Here is a 19,624-nt window from a genome sequence, read left to right on the forward strand (position 1 = left end):
TCTAGTCAGTGTTGGCATTTCATATATCATTTAACATTTGAGATTTAAAATACTTACGAAAATAGAGATTTGCTACATTTTTTGAGCGTTTCTTGAAACTGACACATATGGACAACTTCAAACTAAAACCTTTTAAAAACGTGATGACATCAATTTTCCAATGAACCGTCCACATCTCAGCAGTAAACTGCTCCAAAGCTTTATCGATCGCATATTGTGTATGATTGTTTATTGATACATATAACTTAAGTCTTGTGGCAGATTGCAGATACTGAATACATAGTAGGGGACGAATACAGTGTCGACGTTACAAGTCTCGCCCCTTTAAGAGTTTATGAGATTCCTTCATGTTTAGTTTAAGCGTCAATTTGTCTACTTCACGTGTTTCCAAGATGTAAACATAGGTAGACTACTGTTCCCTAAAAATATTGCATACACGTTGCTTTTTTAAAATGATCCAATATATTTTTTTTCCTTTATTCCTAAAACAAAAGTGCTAAGTTGATAATTTTATAATTAATTTCTATTGCCTTTATATTTTTATTTCGTATTAGATCCTTCAATATGTTGTATATGTTTTTATTTCTTTAAATGTAGCATATTTTGTAGTTTTGTTTCATCATCTTTTTAGTCATACTCAATAAATGGAGATAAAACATTATTATTCCATGACTGGAGACAAGAGTTTCTTGCAGGAACTGGTACAACTCTAAGTTTCTACGATATTGCTGATGTTACTGCGGCTTATGGATGTACTGGTAAGAATATCGTCATTTATACTGTTTAAATGTTGAATGATAAAACCTATATCATTGTTAATTAAGTGTTCTGTATGAGTCGTTTTACAATAAAATATCTCTCAAACTAACACCGAAAAAACACATCAATTATGAGAAGAAAACAACGAAACAACAGAACAACACAAAAAACAATAAAACAACACATACGATATATATATATATAAATATATATCTCCAATGGAAAAAAAATATTTCCAAACATATTCCTTATTTGTTGTGTTTATAGTGATACAATGGTATTTAAATATTAAAGATTTATTGTGGGCATAATTTCTTAAAAGATAGTATTCTTTTATGTTAATATTTCAAACGATATTTTTGTGATTAATCTTAATTTCGGATTTTTGAAAACAGTTATTTTATATCTTAGTAAAAAAAGGACCATGAAGTTCTCCTGGTCTATTTTTCAAGTTATTCCAATAATATGTGTATCTGTACAACTATTTTAGATGCTTGTGTCTCACCACCTACCTGTCAACACGGAGGATTTGTTGATAAAAATTGTTTATGTGCTTGTCCTCCAGATTTAACTGGCACTGTTTGTCAACAACTTAAACCAAGTAGTTGTATGTAAATTCTGAGTATATAGTGTCTTGAACCGTAGTGTGATGCATTGCACAGTTTTTCTTTTGCATTTTAACATGTATACTAGTAGACTTTAAATAATTCCTGTTTCAGAAGTTGTTTTCTCCGTTTATCATCATCTCGAACACTCAAAAACAAATACACATGTAATTGAATTCAAGGAATTAACAGATGAGTAGAAACGTTAGAAGCTATCTGAATAAATGGGAATCAAAAGAAAAGCACAGAAAATTTAAGTCAGTATTGCTTGATGGATTTGGAATTATTATTTTCTTAGTAAATCGTAATTTATCAAAGTGGGGGTTTAGTAAACATATTTATCGCTATTTTGTGCATTTTTCCTTTGATCTTTTTTTGTGATAATTTTCATATCATGCTTCTCGCTTGAGATGGAAAAAATATCGCTAGAAACTAAGGAGGCCACGTGACGTTGCTAACGAAACTGACATGAAATTAACAACGTCGTCATAGGTAAAATAGCGATAAACAGATTATCATTGGTCATCTCAACTCGATTGCTTTTCTCACTTTCGCTGTACCAGCTCAAGCGAGAAAATCAATCTCGTTGAGATGATCAACGATAATTTATAAATATATATTATTTATATCATATCAGTAACCAGACACTGACTAGTGAGCTGATGATACACCCGATAACTAACAGTCTAGCAGCAGAGGTATCAACCTAGTTAAATATTGTATTCAAAGGTTTTGATGACATTGAGATATCAGATTCCAATATGAATCTTGAGAAAGTAAAGATTCATTGAATTGACGTATAAATTAAAGATGAATCATTAAATGATTTGGAAAATGTTGTTGTATATGATAGAAACGGCGGTAATTTTGAATTATTGAAATGAAATAATGAATGAACTGATATTAATTTCAGCCAACTGTGGAGGTACTATTAAGATAGCAGGCGGTGAAACATATTTCTTGACTTCACCAAATTACCCATCGAATTATGACACCGGTTTGAATTGTAAATGGTTCATACAGGTAGGTATAGTTAAAGCACTTCAATCTTGTAATGATATATTTTATAGGCAGTGGTAAGTATTGTGTTTATATTTGGATATTGTATTGAATATCTGTTAAGAGAGGTAGTTGTAAAGATTTCACAGCGATATTTGTTTCCCTTGATTATAACCTTTGATCAATAAATTGTATCTACTGTTAAATTTGGTTTCAGAGGTTCTTTAAAAAAAAAGATATTGCAACTATTATATAATGTAAATTATAAATGCCAGGTTTTCGACTGTTTGGTGTTTGGCCAAGGCTTCATGTTGAAGGTCGAACTTTGACCAATATTTTTTTTAATTTTTTTGTATACATTGTGACTTGGACGGATAGTTTTCTTATTGACAATCATATTACTGCTACCTAATTATACCTAATTATACCTATGTAAACGTTAAGTTAGACACAGTATAATCCAAATAATTTCGTTAATGATTTATTTAAAGTCTTAATAATTTTACAGGGTGATCCTGGCAACCATATAAGAGCAACTGTTACCGATATGGATATAAGCAATAACAACAATGCTTGTTATCATTGGATAGAAATGGTTTATGACCTTCTTGCCAACAAAGGTCCAGAGTACGTTGTGTAATATATATGCAGGAAACATAATCATATAAGAAAATTGTTCATATAGTTGAATTAAAAGTGAAATTAAAAAGATATTCAAACCTACACATTTTCAGAGAGAATCTTACAAAGAGGCATAACACAGTCGGAGTCAAGTACCTATCGTTTAGAATGTTATACACGTGCAAAATTATGTATAAACCTTCGTTTTGACCTTTCAAACATGATCATTGCAGGTATATAAACTACTTCTGAAATAATTGCCTGACAGTTTTAAAACAAATTGTTTAACGTATGATACTACAATTTCTAAACTTATTATGCTGATAAACAGTGTTTTATTTTTTAGGCGATGCGGTACTACGGACCATGAAGTCTGGGATACAACTTCCGAGGGAGAAATGAATTCAATGATCATCAAATTTAACAGCTTTGTAGGAAGTGATAAGGCTGCCTCCCGTGGTTTCAATATAACATTAGAATTAATTGGAACAGGTCGGTTAAAAGTATATACATATATATAAGTATCGTGTAATGTTGTTTTGTTTAGCTGCCATCAAGTTGTTTACTATTTTAAAGAATGCAATTCGTGTCTTTATATGATATTGTTTAAAATATTATATTTTGTATATGAGTATTATAGTATAATAAGATTATCCAAAAGCCACAGCCAGTATTCATAAGGTATTATTGTTTCTAGTATTGTGTTAAGGTATGACCTGAACAGGTAGCGCTATAAAAAAACATTTTTTTAGAAGATAGGTTTGTTTATTTCAAATTGCACTGTGACTCTCCCTCTTTTATATAAAATTGAATTACTTCTACCAAAAAACTATATTTTTATCATGTTTTTTTTTTTAAAGTAAGCATCTTTGAAAACAGTCAATTTTTAATTTTGCAGTTTGTATAGCCTTGCAACTTCTTAGTAAATCAAGATATATATAAAACAAATGTGGTATGATTGCCAATGAGACAACTGTCCACAAGAGACCCAAATGACACAGATATTAACAACTCTAGGTCACCGTACGGATATGTCTATTCGTCTTTTGGTAAGTTTGATGCATTTCACATGAAGGTATGGCATTTTCGGAAAAAAATGCTGAATGATAAATCAGGTGAATGGTTGTCACTCTTTTGGGAATAATTCTCATTTGGCAGTATGTACCCAACATGCAGAACATACTTCAAATAAATTAAGATTTTTGGTGATACCTTACACTACAGGGAGATAACTCTGTAAAATCAGCTACGTGTTAATCACGTCGTATTGTAAAGGAAATATCAAGCTTCTCAATGATCAAAATTTGTGTTTGTCAAACTGCTATGTATACAACCATTGTTTAACTGAAAAAGTTACTGGTTAAAGGGTCAAAGTAAATATTTTGATCAAATTTCATGACAATTAAACCAGCTAAATTAATTTAAGTCAAGGTGCTGGTACCATCTTAAATTTATGTTGTTCTATCCCGTATGTCGAACCGTATAGTATTAGTCAAGAGGTTTGTAGAAATAAATACTTGTTTAGAAAAAGCTCATTTTAATTACATCGACATTCGTAGTTGTTGGAAAGTGTAATGCAAATCAGCGCTAAATTGTTATCGATTTATTTCTAAACGATGTTCTCATAAAGCAAGAATCTTAAAATCTGATAAGTTAAAGTCATGTTTAATATAAGACTCAAATCTAGCGAAGTTATAGTAATATATATCTTGCTGAAACAAATTTGCTGAATAAATTTACAACCGGGGTAAAAATAAATCTATAAGGCGAAGGAATATAAAATGATACATTTACATTAATGTCTATGAATTAATATTTGAAATGTACTCATTAAATAAAAGAAATAAACAATGTTACAATGCAAATTGTTGGTGTAATCATTAAATGCATGATCCAACGGTTCACTAAGCTTTTAATGCATTTGTGATTTGATAAACTTTAACACTTAAAATTTTGCATCGGTAATGATTTCTATCATCTTAAGTTTATGGTAGGTGTATCTCTTTCTTAAAACCTACAATCCAATTAATATGTAAAACTATGAAGCCGGTTTAACTCACCATTTTCTCGAAAAAGATCAGATGAATTCGAATCTGATAATCGCAATACACTTAATATATCCGCATCCGTAAACTCTTGCAAAAACTAAAATAACAAAAATACTGAACTCCGAGAAAATTCAAAACGGAAAATCTCTAATCAAATGGTAAACCCAAACGACAAAACACATCAAAAGGAATGGACAACATCTGTCATATTCCTGACCTGGTACAGCCATTCTTAAATGTAAAAAATGGTGGACTGAATTTGGTCTTATAGCAGTAAACCTCTCACTTATACGACAGTCCCATCGATTTCTATTATATATATATATAACGATGCGTGTGTCAGCTACCCTTTGGAAAGTCTCAGATTAACTTTTATAATAGCTTATCGCATGTAAAATATAAGTATGCTGATTGTATATATTTTTTTTCAATTTGGTTGACACATGTTTAATTGGATTATAAATGAAATGGTAAACTCTACCTACTGCATTCCGTGCGAATAGTCCAGTGTATGTTAAAAGTGACTTGTATGTGTGGTTATTTATTTTTACAGTCGGCGTCAACAATAACATATGCAACGATAAATATTTGTGGTATAATTACTAATGGCATGATAATCTAACAAAGTTTCAATTTTTGAATGTGAATATCTAGCAGTCAGGTTTTTTAACACTCATTACAATAATCAAAGATATTTATAAATGTTATTATTATTTATAGGATGTGAGAATAATCCGTGTGTTCATGGCTCGTGTTACAGTCCAATGAATTCAAACAGCTATACCTGTACATGCATCCAGGGATTTATTGGAACCAAATGCGACGTACCCTCAGGTTTGGAATAAAGATACCATTGCATTTTATACAAAGTCATTATAAACATGATAATCGTATTTCTGCAATTATATATATATATATAACTCGTCTAAACATCAACCCAACAATGTTAGATCTGTAAATTTGCTATCGCAAATTTTTTGTTCTTCCCTCGCCGGGATTCGAACCCATGCTACTGCGATATCACGACACCAAATTGCCTGCAGTGTAGCCGTCCCGCTAGACCACACGACCACCTGGGCTTCATAAAAATGAAGCTTCGGTGGCCGGGTGTTACCTTTCTACGTCAGTTTTAATCTAACGTCGTACTACAGTACATGATATATAAGGCATGGAGATGTTATTTTTACAGATCAGCTATATAGATCTATAGTAAAGGATCCTTCAAATTAATGTAAGATACAGTAACAGAAAATAATATATATGTATATAAATATACATTGATTTCTGGACAATTACTAGCGATATTTCCCATATTATATATTATGACATTTTTGTTATCTTGAAAGCGTTTATGTCTTATACGAACCCCCTTTTCTACAAAGTAAAACACAACCCGTTATATTATTCAATGAAATGTCACTTTTTTCTTAAATGTTGTAGTTACATTGTAATTAGATTATATATTTTCGATTTATTTTTTATATGTTATTTTATGTTTAATATATGGACGATAAAATCAAATGGCAAAATTAATTGATAAAACATCAAATGAATGGATAAAACTGTCATATGCTTGATTGACTTGGTTCAGGCATTTTCAAATGAAGAAAACTGTGGATTAAACCCGGTTTGAAAGCGCTAAACAACTATTTGTGTTAAACTGTTCATATAACACTGATTACTTGTACAAAATTTCTGTACAAATTATAATTAGTACAACATTACAACTTGAACACAACATATATAATGCTTTTGGCTGCATGGTTTTAAAACAATTTACAATTATGTCATCTTCTAAATCATATTTCATCTTTCGGTCTAGATATATATGTTTATTTTGTTTTACAGTGTATTCAATATTCGAGTGTACTGCAGAGATTGGTCATTACTGTATGTTTGTTCAATCAACTGATGATGATTTTAACTGGGAGAAAAAATCAGTGAGTAAACATATCAATTTTGTTTATAAATGTTGTTCATTTATACTAATTTAAGCCTTTGACGTTTAATAAACAATAAAACATTACATCAAAAATTCCCCAATTAAGATAGACAATACGTTTATCGTATGATAGCTTAACTTTGTAACACTAGCAGCTGTTACAACAGATCATAGCAACAGCTAATTACCGATACCCTCGATAGAATAGAAGTACAAAGATACAAAGAACAACAAACAGCACGTGGTTTAAAAAACATGACTTTATGCAGTCAAAAATTGTTGAACGGTTATAAACCAGACTCATATTTCTAATTGAGACCAGAAATACAAAATATATTGAAAAACATTAAATAAGACTTGCACAGATCAGTTAAAAAAAATGACCCCTAACTTGATCAGGTTATGTACGATTTTCTTGCATCTATCTAATTTAAACATAAGACTTATGTGATTGGATTATTTGATTAATTTTTTGAATTAAAGTGCATTGAACCAGTTTTAAAGTGGTATTAACTGCCGAATTCACGTTCAACAAATTTGATTCACAATTTATAACATTCTGAAAAGTTAAACATAAAGTTTTAGGAAACACGACCAACAAGGAAGATATCAACAATTCTTGCGAATTATGGGATGGTTTGCTACCTAATTAACAATTGACATGAACTCCGAAAGGTGATGAACTTGTTTCTTCGATATGAAATATAGATCCCGACAAAAATACACGTGCATGTAGTCAATGTTTTGCCTATGCTATTGTTCCTATATTTTGTGAAGTTTTATATCATTGAAAAGTATGTTTACCATCGTATAACCTTTATAAGAACGAGGATTTGCTCGCCTTAACCTTACTGCTGCATATGTTCGCTTTTTCCTGTGACATTTCACACTTAGTATTATAAGTTCATGAGCAATTGATTTCCAACTGCGGTCATATCAAAGGTCGGAGCTATTACTAGTCAGGTGACGCCTATTAAACCTTGCAATTTTTCATACATAATGAGCAAGTTTTTATGGTGAGTTACACAGTCAATATTGAAGCTATTGTTCATTTTGTGGTCGGCTGCATGGTTCTGTGACAAATTTCTATTCGCTCACTCTTTAAATGTTATTTTGGTTTTGGAAAATAATGATTATTGCGTTTTATGCACCATTCAAGAACTTGCGTTTTACTTATAGGTACCTGCCTTTATGAAACAGACATTTCGAATAATTTAGTGAAACGGCAGTTGGGGTTCACTATGTTAAAAGTAGTTGTATTCCTTTCACGAGGACGGTTGTTCCCTAGTCTATAAATATTCCACTTTTTTCAGGGTCCATCGACGAATTATATAGTTAGTGGAATTGAGGGTGTTACTGGTCCAGGTGGTGCAAAAGAAGGATTTGTATATTTATATACAAAGTATGTCAAAACAAAAAGGGAAAAGGGTGATAATGCAGTTATGTCTACAGAAATAAATTTTCCAAGTGAGAGCTCTTAATACTTTGACTTTTTTTCTTTTGCTTGATTGTTAGTTGACAGGTAGAATACTTGTAAAAACATAAGTAAAAGAAAACGAAGAAAATTCAAAAAGAGGGTATTGACTAAAATGAAAACGAAACATGATAAATTCCATGATTTTTATAAAAGCCAATGTATAAAAAAACTTAGTTCCTATATATTTAAAAATTTATTAACGGACAATATTTAAATGTTTCTTATCAAATCCTTTATAAACTAAAATCAGAATAGAGATTTTTCTGAAGATCTTTTAAAGACGGTGTCATCTCTGTATTTAAATAAGATTAAGGTAGATCATAAGTATATAATTTTTTAGACCGAATTTTCCTATCATTTGCCAAAATGAAGATTTTACTGTGTTTTTGTTTCAAAAATGTAATAAGGGAATGTGTTACCGTGCTTTTTTTCAGGCTATGAGTCGTTGAAAATTGTCCAAATCTGGTTAGATTGTTCATGAAAAAAGACATTTATGTGTATGAAATAAATTGTGAGATAGAATTTTAATATAAATTGTGAAAAGATCGGTTTTATTATATGTTTTAAGAAAATAAAAAGACAAAATGATGCCACCGAAGACTTTTCTTGCTACAAGTAAAATTTAAAAAAAAACTATTAGATCAGTTTATTTTGTTTTTACTAAAAGATGTATCTCCCCTTAAATGGCTCATTTGAAAACATGATTTTAAAAAAACAAAAGAGAACAATGATATTTGCTTAAATATTTTGCATAATACAATAAATAACCAAGTTTTCTTTACATAGATAAACAGGCTTACCATTAAATTGCAAATCTGTCTCCAGATTTGCAGATTTTCGCAAAAAACTAGGCTGATTCTGTACTGCGATTGTACAATCCAAGATGGCTGTATACAATGAATCTACCTTAAGTGTTGTTTGTCTTCCATAGAGCACCTTTAAATAGTGATGAACTTATTCTCATTAGAAATAGCAAAACATGCGAAAAGAGTAAGTTTGGACAGATTCGGGGATTCAGGTAGTTCTCGTTGCGATACAAAAACTAACAAGGAATTTAAATATTGTATTTTGTGATGGTGGTTATGTAATCAAAAGAGAATACAAATTGTTACTTGTATCCTAAATGCTCTTAAACTTTGTACTGATTTGGCCTTCATAACTTTTATTGGATGGAATTTCAATGATCAGTCGTTGAAAGACGAAACGCACGTTTGTCGTATAACATTTCAATCCGGTAATCTATGACGAGTCTATTTATTAAGATAAGTGTTGATGACTTTTTATATAACTTGTCTAATAAAATGAAATTAAAACAATACCTGTGTGTTTATGTGTTATATTTCTAAGAATCTTAGGAATAAATTAGATAGGATAGTATTTACTTTTTATTTATTTCCATCAATATTACTCTCAATGAACCTTTTTATTTTTTTTTTTGCTTGATAGAGGTCAAGCGATGTTTGTCATTCTGGTATCACATGCGCAGTTATCATACATCAAAAATGGGGACTTTACGGATTACAATGACAGATAATACTAATGGAGAAACGTTATTGTTTACCCGATCGGGTGATCAGGGCACAAAATGGCTACAAGCAAAAATAGACATACCAGCTGTTGATAATTTGAAGGTACGTAAAATGTTACTTCCCTTTCAATTACAAAGATCTGTTACTGATATGGCTTTTAAAACAGGATAATACAGATAAATGGTATATAACTGCCTATGTTTTTATATACCATGGGCAACTATGAGACAAACATCGGCGGATGAGGAAGGTCGAAAATAACCAAATGTCGCCGTACGGCCTTATTTAATGAACAAATTAAAGTTACACTGTATGATATGATAGTTCAGGGATAATAATGTAAAACAATTAAAAGAAGAAAGATGAGGCCGAATTTTAACAAAGGCCATGGACCTAGGATTTTCGCATAAAGACGTACGTATGCAATGGTAAAACAAAACTTTAATAGACTTTCTGAATATGTTTGCCTGGATGTTTGCAAACAATTGATACGTGGAGTTATAGTCTGTTAAATATATACTGTGATTTGATTGAACAATAAAAGTTGAAATACAATGTGAAACTTAACCTTGTAATGAAGTTAACGTTGATTGTCAAATCAAATTCCAGTATAAAGTAAAAAGACTGAAACAGACAATATACCTGTTGTTTACAAACATCAAAACAAACATAGCAAGCAAGTTGGTCAAAGGTTTGAGTTGCATGGTTTTATAGAAAAACTGTTAACATCCTCAAATGCAGTCGAACAGTGCTTAGTTCGTCACTTATTTCGTGGATTAAGATACCTTAAATACATGAAATATTGTTGATAGATAATGTGTAAACTCTATATATGTTTTCTAAAACCAACACATATCTGAACCTGATCCCACCATTATTGCCCACGGTCATCAGAGATTCGTGAAGGAATGCACTAACCTTATAAACAAGACTGGATAATAATAAAAAAAAAACACGTTATCGATTTTTGGCATACATGTATTTATCGAAATATTTAGTTTTGTTTGTTTGTTTTGGTATACTTGTATGCCCCATTTATGGACATTATATTTCTGATCTGTGCGTCCGTTCGTTCGTCCGTTCGTCCGTTCGTGCGGATGGGGCATTCATGTACAATGGGCACATCCCTTTTTTTTTAATTTCAATTATGAAAGAGTTTGTGCTATAGTTCGTTAAGTTTAACAATTTGTATGCTAACACACAGCATAAGCATCAATCTAGTTGACGTATAATTCTGACTGTTCGCATACTTGACAGTAATGATACATTTGTGGCATCATCTAAATACCTATGTTATAAGGAAGGAAGATAAGATTTACACTAATAAAAGAAAGGAACACCGTCACCAATTGACCCCTTCAACCTTAGCTTTCATCTATTAAAAGACTAGTGTATCCACTTTCGAAAGAGTTAATTATTTCAAAAGAAACAGTTGGACTTTAGACAGCAACATATGATCCGTTCGAACATATCTGCAAATAATCAATATGTCCTCATAGTGTCTATTAAATGTCCAAAGCTGTGTGTTCACAAATTTTATAAACACGTTCTGAGAGGATCAGACCTTGTAACAATCTCTTAGCGATAACAATATGCAAATGCTGTTCACGATTTTAATGTTGCATATTGCTTGCTGAAAGTGGCAATTCAAGTTCCTTGAATTTTCTAATTTCTGGATGCCATTAGAGGTTTTGCCTTTCTTTCTTGTGCTTAAAGACTTAATAGTAAAAACATTTGACAGAATTATTATTCCTTACAGATTACAATTAACGGAACCATAGGGACTGAGTATATGGTAGAGATGGGTCTAGATGGTATATTCTTGGTTCCTGGTACCTGTGGTTAGTATGAACTCGTTATTAGAAAAATGATCCAACTTTATTAGGTTTGAGTACACAGTTATTGTCCTTTGATTTTCATTCACCACAAATATAGTCCCTACTGTGGACAGTGTGTTATTTGCCATTTGTTATACCCCTTCCAAATTTATTTTTCATGTTTTATGCTTCAAATAGCAAGAAGGGGGATGAAATTACACTGTTATATAATTTGGGTCATGAATTTAAAAGTCAAGTAGTGATTTGGTCTAGTTAACAAATGTGAAAAATAGCATTTCGGAAGCTGTCAAAAGATTTCAAGACCTTCAAACATAAAATTGTCAATATTTTGAGTTAGAGCTGATGAAGTTTTCTATAAAAATTGATATAATTTGTCCTAAAAGTAGTACTTTAAAAATATCATGGAGAAAGCACAAGTTAGATTTTTTTAATTTTCATTTATGGTCTAAAAGAAATGCACTAAGAAATAATTATGGTCTCTGACCATATCATTTTTAAAGCTCATCTGGAGTATATAAATCAGGAAAAAAGTCGCATATATCAAACAAAGCTAGAGGGAATGCACAATAACCGAATCTAGATTAAACCTCATTTGAAATATCTCAGTTGTATTGTATTTAGAGGTAAATGAATAGTAAATGATATATAGGACATGACACATTAAAGGCTGGCAAAATTGGTATTATGCCTGAAATGGCATTATCATGTTAATTTACTCGTTTTAGTTTGACCTAGATAATTGTTTCGAGATATGTATATATATATGCTTCCGTATTTGCTATGAAAAGCTTCATTATACAAATTGGATATTTGTTAAATATACCTTTAATTAGTTTGTAAGTTTCTTTCTAGTTGATCTACTTCTACAGACTTTGTGGTCCTTTGACATTATATATGATGTCTTTGAAATGTTTTAACACTTTCTTTGAAACGTTTCAATCTTTAAATTGTTAGTCTAAAAAAAATTGTAAACTATTAAAAGACATCTGTAACCCACACTTGTATTTAATATCTCAACTGTATTGGCGACATTTTTTTACCTTTGACATAAAAGTTCAGTCTATACCTTCCGCACAATTGAATGCAATATCTTCCTGTTATGTTCCAACATATCCCATCATCGATGTCTGTCGACAAAGTGGCATTGTACTGCATGTGATATACATTCAGAATGCTAGTTCATGTTAAAAAGAATGTTTTTTTTAAGGAAAAATGATTTTTACCTGCTTTTTTATATTTGTAGCTCCCCTTAATCGAGGAGCCAGCGTGAGCTTTCGTCAACACTTTTCATAAATCACCGTTTGTCATCTGTTCAATTTATAAAAAATCATCTCCTCTTAAAATACTGCATCAAATTTAACAAAGATCACTGGGTATTTAGATTCGAAGAAAATGTGTCTGATGACAACGCTTGCAAACAAGCATGGCAAACATGGCTTATAATACAAAAACTGTTCACAATCATGAGATCTACAATACTTTCATACGACTACGTGTAGAGTTAACGAAGAATGATTCCGATTTTTATTTAAAAAGAAAATTGTGAGTTCTATCTCAAAAACTATAAGGAAGGCAGTAACTTCGAATTTTAAAAAAGGGCAATTTTCATTTCGAAAGCTATAAAAGATAGATAGATATTTTAAACAGAAGAAAAGACCAGAAGGACAAAATCTATCAATAAACTAGTATGACCGTAATTGTAAGTGGACAACATACATAGGTTATGGTCTGTGATGGCAATTTTCCTAAATAAAGGCAACAGTAGTATACCGCTGTTCAAAACTCATAAAATAGATGCAAAAAAAAAGAGGAAATTTTCATTACTTTTGCTTATTTGTGCTTTATTTTTACGTCATTGATCTGATTTTATTTTGAAAAAAATAATATTTCTATTCTCACTTCAATGTATGTGAATTTTACAGCAAGTCCTTTGTCAACACCTGCTCCAACTAAACTAACTACAACAGCTACTTCGACCACAACAACCCCTGCGACCACAACAGCTACTCCAACAACAACAACTACTCCGACCACAACAACTACTCCGATCACAACTACAACAACTACTCCGACCACAACAACAACACCGAGCACAACAACTTCTCCGACCACAACAACTACTCCTACCACAACAACTACTCCGACCACAACAACTACTCCGACCACAACGACTACTCCGACCACTACTACTCCGACTACAACAACAACTCCGGTCACAACAACTTCTCCGACCACAACAACCACTCCGACCACAACTACTCCGACTACAACAACAACTCCGGCCACAAAAACTACTCCAACCACAACAAGCACTCCGACCACAACAACTTCTCCGACCACAACAACTACTCTGATCACAACCACTACGACTACAACAACTACTCCGACCACAACAACTACTCCTACCACAACAACTACTCCGACCACAACAACTACTCCGACCACAACGACTACTCCGACCACTACTACTCCGACTACAACAACAACTCCGGCCACAACAACTACTTCAACCACAACAACTACTCCGACCACAACAACTACTCCGACCACAACAACTACACCGACCACAACAACTTCTCCGACCACAACAACTACTCCGACCACAACAACTACTCCTACCACAACAACTACTCCGACCACAACAACTACTCCGACCACAACGACTACTCCGACCACTACTACTTCGACTACAACAACAACTCCGGCCACAACAACTACTTCAACCACAACAACTACTCCGACCACAACAACTACTCCGACCACAACAACTACACCGACCACAACAACTTCTCCGACCACAACAACTTCTCCTACCACAACAACTACACGTGGCAGAACAACTTCTCCGACCACAACAACTACTCCTGCCACAACGACAGAAGATCCATGTGACAAAGGTATAATGAAGTGGCATCGACGGAAATGTGAATGTAGTGTTTTATTATTTTACTTATCATTTTATGATATTCTTGTATGCCTCTTCTCAATCATCTCATGAGACATTTTGAAGGATTTTTTACATATAGTGTATGCATCCTTTTTTTTCTTTTTCGGAGTATTTTATATTCAGCTAATACTAGGTTAACTAGAATACATGAATCTTTGCTGGGAGATTATGACTAGCTCGATTTAAAAAAAAAAAGGAATTGTATCAACGAGTTGATCTCATCTGCTTTCTATTCATAATAATTGACTCTGAACTCAATATTTTAAAAGCAGGAAATATTAAAAGCACGGGTCAAAAAGTATCTTATTGATTGAGCTAAGCATTCGGTGTCATATAGTAGATCAAATACTGGGAAGGGGAGGGGTTTCACGAAAAAAAAATATACACAGACTGTATGTCTGCTTTTTTTCTCTTCAGTTATTGAATGTGGATTTGAACAAGGACAAACATGTGCATTCAAAAATACTAATGGCGACGACTTCAACTGGACTTTAGAATCCGTAAGTTTTGTTTAGAAGCAAATAATGAATATTTCTCTACTTGTAATTTAATTTTTGATGTACTGCGTCTTCTGATTGGCTGACGTTTTTTTTTGTTTATCAACTCATTGACATAATTTAGTCATGTGACCATAACGTCATCAACTTTTTTGCATGGTTTACTCTGGTTTAAAATGGAATTAAGAATTAAATTATAAGAAATAGCTTTAACGTTTTATTTGTCTATTCGAATAACATAAAAAATGTGGTGCACACCTTAATTAACATGCTACGCGGGTTATTCAGTGTGCACCACAGTTTTTATGTTATTTTTTCATAGACAGAAAGATATATTACAGTTATTCCTTTTTTATATCACATCGTTCTGCTATTAGATTTGTGATCGTCATTGTGTCATTAATGTACAAAAACTGCTAATTTTTACTGAAATTGGACATTCTTAGTTTATTTCTTAGTTTAAACATATTTAATTATTGTGCATTGGGAAACAAGTTTTACAACTTATATTAATCCCTTTCCACTTTGCGGGTGCGAGTGCTGCCCTGTAGCGGCATTAGCCTGTTCTTTTTCGAAATTTACAAGGGTGTCTTTAACGTGCAAGAGATATGGCTCTCTCTTAACACGGGTCAGCCATTTATCGTCCCCCTCCGACGGACTATCATCGTTTCCTCAAGAAACATACTCGCAAATGGTGTCAAGGGAGCGCCGAAAAATCAGTCAATGAAATTTTCATCCCAGACGGAAATCGAACCAGGAACCTTTGTGTTAGTAGTCCGATGCACTAACCACTACACCACGGCGGCTCATTCTTAGAAAATACAAATTCAGGGATTAATTGAATGTAATACAATAACATCATCGGCTTATATTATTCTTGTCCAACATGTTATAAAAAGTGATAAGAATCCTACATAAAAGAGTTTCAATGAGACTTATCTTTTGATAAGTATTTTGTATGGCCCCGGTTGTCGGTGCCATATAGTTTTACCCTTGTAATTCCGAAATTCCGTAATTCCGTCATTCCGTCATTCCGCAACAAACCCATATACGGAGTTTTTTTCTAAACGCCTTCAGATATTGGGATGCTTTTTGGTTTGTGAGTTAACCATGATGAGTTACAGATCAAGTTTAAGTTTCGTTCCGCTCCGCTAATTTTTGCCGAAATAACGGGCTATGGACTTGTCAAATTGTTGAAAATCCCGATTAAACGGACTTTTTTTGTTAAACGCTTTCAGATGTTGGAATGACTTCTGGCATATGAGTTAACCAAGATGTGTTACAGACCAAGTTTAAGTTTTGTTACGCTCGGCTATTTTTTGCCGAAATTACGGGCTAAGGACTTTCTTAAATTGTTGAAAATCATAGTTATACGGATTTTTTCTAAACGCTTTCAGATATTAGGATGATTTTATTGCATGTGAGTTAACCAAGATGTGTTACAAATCAAGTTTAAGTTTTGTTACGCTCAGCTAATTTTTGCCGAAATTACGGGCTACGGACATTGTTAAATTGTTGAACATCACAGGTAAACAGACTTTTTTCTAAACGCTTTCAGATATTGGGCTATTTTTTTATATGTGAGTTACTCATGATGAGTTACAGATCAAGTTTAAGTTTTATTCCACTCCGCTAACTTTTGCCGAAAATTACAGGCTTTGGACTATGTTAATTTTTTGAAAATCACAGTTATACGGACATTTTTTCTATACGCCTCCAGATTTCGAGCTGATTTTTGATATGTGAGACCACCATCATGTTTGTGTCCACATGTGTTATTGAAAATGCAGATTTTCCAACTTTTTGAGACGGGGCCATTCGTGTCGCTTTGACACATCTAGTTTATTTTTTTTCTTTTAAAAGAAATAACGTCCTTTCTCAGATTACGGTTAATAAGAATAGTCGAAAATATACGGTGTTAATCATGACGACGAGGCAGCAATCCAACGAAACAACAAACAAATAAAAAAATATACATTTGAACTAAAATTGTTAAATGTGTAAATTTGAGTTGATATTAAAAAAAGTTGGTAAGTTTGATTATGATGTTAAAAAAAGAAATCGTTAAAACATTTTTCAGCAAGTTCAAATTCATATCCAAAAAATTAACAATCATGTTTTTTGTCTCATGCACGTACTCTCTGTCTCAATCCAATTGTCAGCTATAGCTTAATATTCTTCTATAAGACAACTTATTGTCGTGTACAGCTTATGGCATACATTGAAAACAAAACTAAACTCTCAATATGAGACGTAATATCGAAAAGTGCTTATAAGTTGGTATCGAAATCAGATAATACAGAAAGTATTTCTATTAAGCCATAACTTAAATACATTCTTGTGTCGAACACAAGTATTTTGTTATAGCAATCAATGCAATGTTTTCTTGTAACGAACAAAGTATTGTGGTATAGTACTCACTAAAATATTTTCTTTTCGAACAAAGAATTGTGGTATAGTAATCAATGAAATGTTTTCTTATGACGAACAAAGTATTGTGGTATGGTACTCACTAAAAATATTTTCTTTTCGAACAAAGAATTGTGGTATAGTAATCAATGAAATGTTTTCATATGACGAAAAAAGTATTGTGGTATAGTACTCACTAAAATATTTTCTTTTCGAACAAAGTAGTGTGGTGTTGTAATCAATAAAATGTTTTCTTATGACGAACAGAGTTTTGTATTATATCAGTCGCTGAAATGTTTTATTGTGTTGTACAAACAATCGTGTGACGACACACCAAAGAAGGAACTGTAAAACATGACAACAAACACAATTTTATTTTTCATATTATAAATGTCATTGCAATACAGGGATCAACACCTACCACAAACACTGGTCCTTCGGCTGCACACAGTGGTAACCAATATGCCTATATTGAGGTAAATGGTCAAGGACAGGGCTTTGTGGCCATTTTGAGCTCAAAGAATACTGACCTGTTCTGTAAGTATTAAAGACATTCACTTATATATGTTAAAACCTTACTATATCTTAACAACGTGTTTTATTGTTTTTGCATTTGTCTTCGTTCTATTATTAATATTACTTTTACTGTTGGATTGTTTTATGTGATATTCATTTAACGTGGCTCGGTACTTATACATCCCGTCAAAGTGTTTGTATTGTCTTTCATTTTTTGCTGGTGTGTTTTATATATGCGACGTTTTGTATTTTTTTGGTTCTTACAACGTGACTCTGTACTTTAAAAGATCCCGTTAGTATGATATTGTTCTATTTTATGTCATTTTGAGATATTTCTATTATGAATTACTAAATACGTTGAACCACAAACGTCAAAATCCTTCAATCACGTTGTGGAATTAAGTATTTGTGGATTCTATATAATCTTTGGACTCGGTCCGGAAATCAGTTATTCCTTCAATTTTTCCTACCAGAGTAAACTTTAAATATGCATTCATTTGTCCGTTTGTAAAGTTTCACTGAGATTGTGTGGGCTTATTATTTTATGAACTGACCTTGAATAAAACGTTATCGTTGACACTGGACTTCGAACATTGCTATCAAGAATCAAATGTTAGAGGGAGAAACTGATTCATTTTGATTGGACTGTCAGTGTTAGAAAATATTGGGACTATATATGCTAGAAATATTTTTTCCCAAAGTGATTATTCTGATTATTATATAAATAAACTAGCAATTTTCAATAAATTCATCAATATATTATAGAAAAATGTACAAAAAATATTAGAACATCATTTCAATCAAAAGTTTGTCCCAAATAAATGCACTATTTTAAGTCTCGGTCTATTTTTGAAATTTCCTAACATTGCCTATGTGAAATTTTAAAATTGTTTGTATGTACATTTAACGACAAATATATGTGACGTATAACATTTTCTGACGTCAGACACGCAAATCAATGAATGTGTTTGTAGAAAGTAGTTTTTGTGTTCAGTTAAATTGTTCCTTTGATAATTGTTACACGATGATGACTGCTGTACCCATATTTTGACTATTTTATTTATTGTTTCTGTTTAGTTCACGCTTCATTGTAAATATAACGGACTTTGACGAGACTGTCATCAAAGTGAGAAGGTTAACGCTATAAAACCAGGTTTAATCCTCCATTTTCTACATTTGAAAATGCCTGTTACTAATTCAGGGATATGACAGATCTTGTCCATTCGTTTTTGATGTGTTTTGTTATTGGATTTTGCCATGTGATTATGAACTTTCCGAATTGATTTTCTTTTAAGTTCAGTATTTTTGTGATTTTACTTTTTACATTAAATTACGTAAGTATTTTTGTTATTAGTATTCAACTGCACTATTGTTTTCTTGTAACCAGCTTTCATGTTGTCTTTAGTGTCTTGTGAAGACAATATAATGCATCCTCGT

At 32.1% G+C, this 19,624-nt stretch overlaps 1 protein-coding gene across 1 annotated transcript in view; it reads left to right on the plus strand.

The window, feature by feature from the left end:
* The window catches only part of LOC139513016 (MAM and LDL-receptor class A domain-containing protein 1-like), a 54,766-nt gene that overhangs the window by 24,123 nt on the left and 11,019 nt on the right, over nucleotides 1-19,624 (plus strand). The window contains exons 10-22 of the mRNA XM_071301077.1: nucleotides 632-758; nucleotides 1,250-1,366; nucleotides 2,278-2,387; nucleotides 2,872-2,990; nucleotides 3,331-3,476; nucleotides 5,753-5,866; nucleotides 6,881-6,972; nucleotides 8,288-8,441; nucleotides 9,898-10,082; nucleotides 11,740-11,821; nucleotides 13,741-14,715; nucleotides 15,183-15,265; nucleotides 18,079-18,208. Of these exons, the coding sequence (XP_071157178.1) occupies nucleotides 632-758; nucleotides 1,250-1,366; nucleotides 2,278-2,387; nucleotides 2,872-2,990; nucleotides 3,331-3,476; nucleotides 5,753-5,866; nucleotides 6,881-6,972; nucleotides 8,288-8,441; nucleotides 9,898-10,082; nucleotides 11,740-11,821; nucleotides 13,741-14,715; nucleotides 15,183-15,265; nucleotides 18,079-18,208 (2,434 nt within the window). The remainder of the gene's footprint in view (nucleotides 1-631; nucleotides 759-1,249; nucleotides 1,367-2,277; nucleotides 2,388-2,871; nucleotides 2,991-3,330; nucleotides 3,477-5,752; nucleotides 5,867-6,880; nucleotides 6,973-8,287; nucleotides 8,442-9,897; nucleotides 10,083-11,739; nucleotides 11,822-13,740; nucleotides 14,716-15,182; nucleotides 15,266-18,078; nucleotides 18,209-19,624) is intronic.

This window comes from Mytilus edulis, chromosome 2, assembly GCF_963676685.1.
Source record: "Mytilus edulis chromosome 2, xbMytEdul2.2, whole genome shotgun sequence".
In the NCBI taxonomy this organism is placed as follows: Eukaryota; Metazoa; Mollusca; class Bivalvia; order Mytilida; family Mytilidae; genus Mytilus; species Mytilus edulis.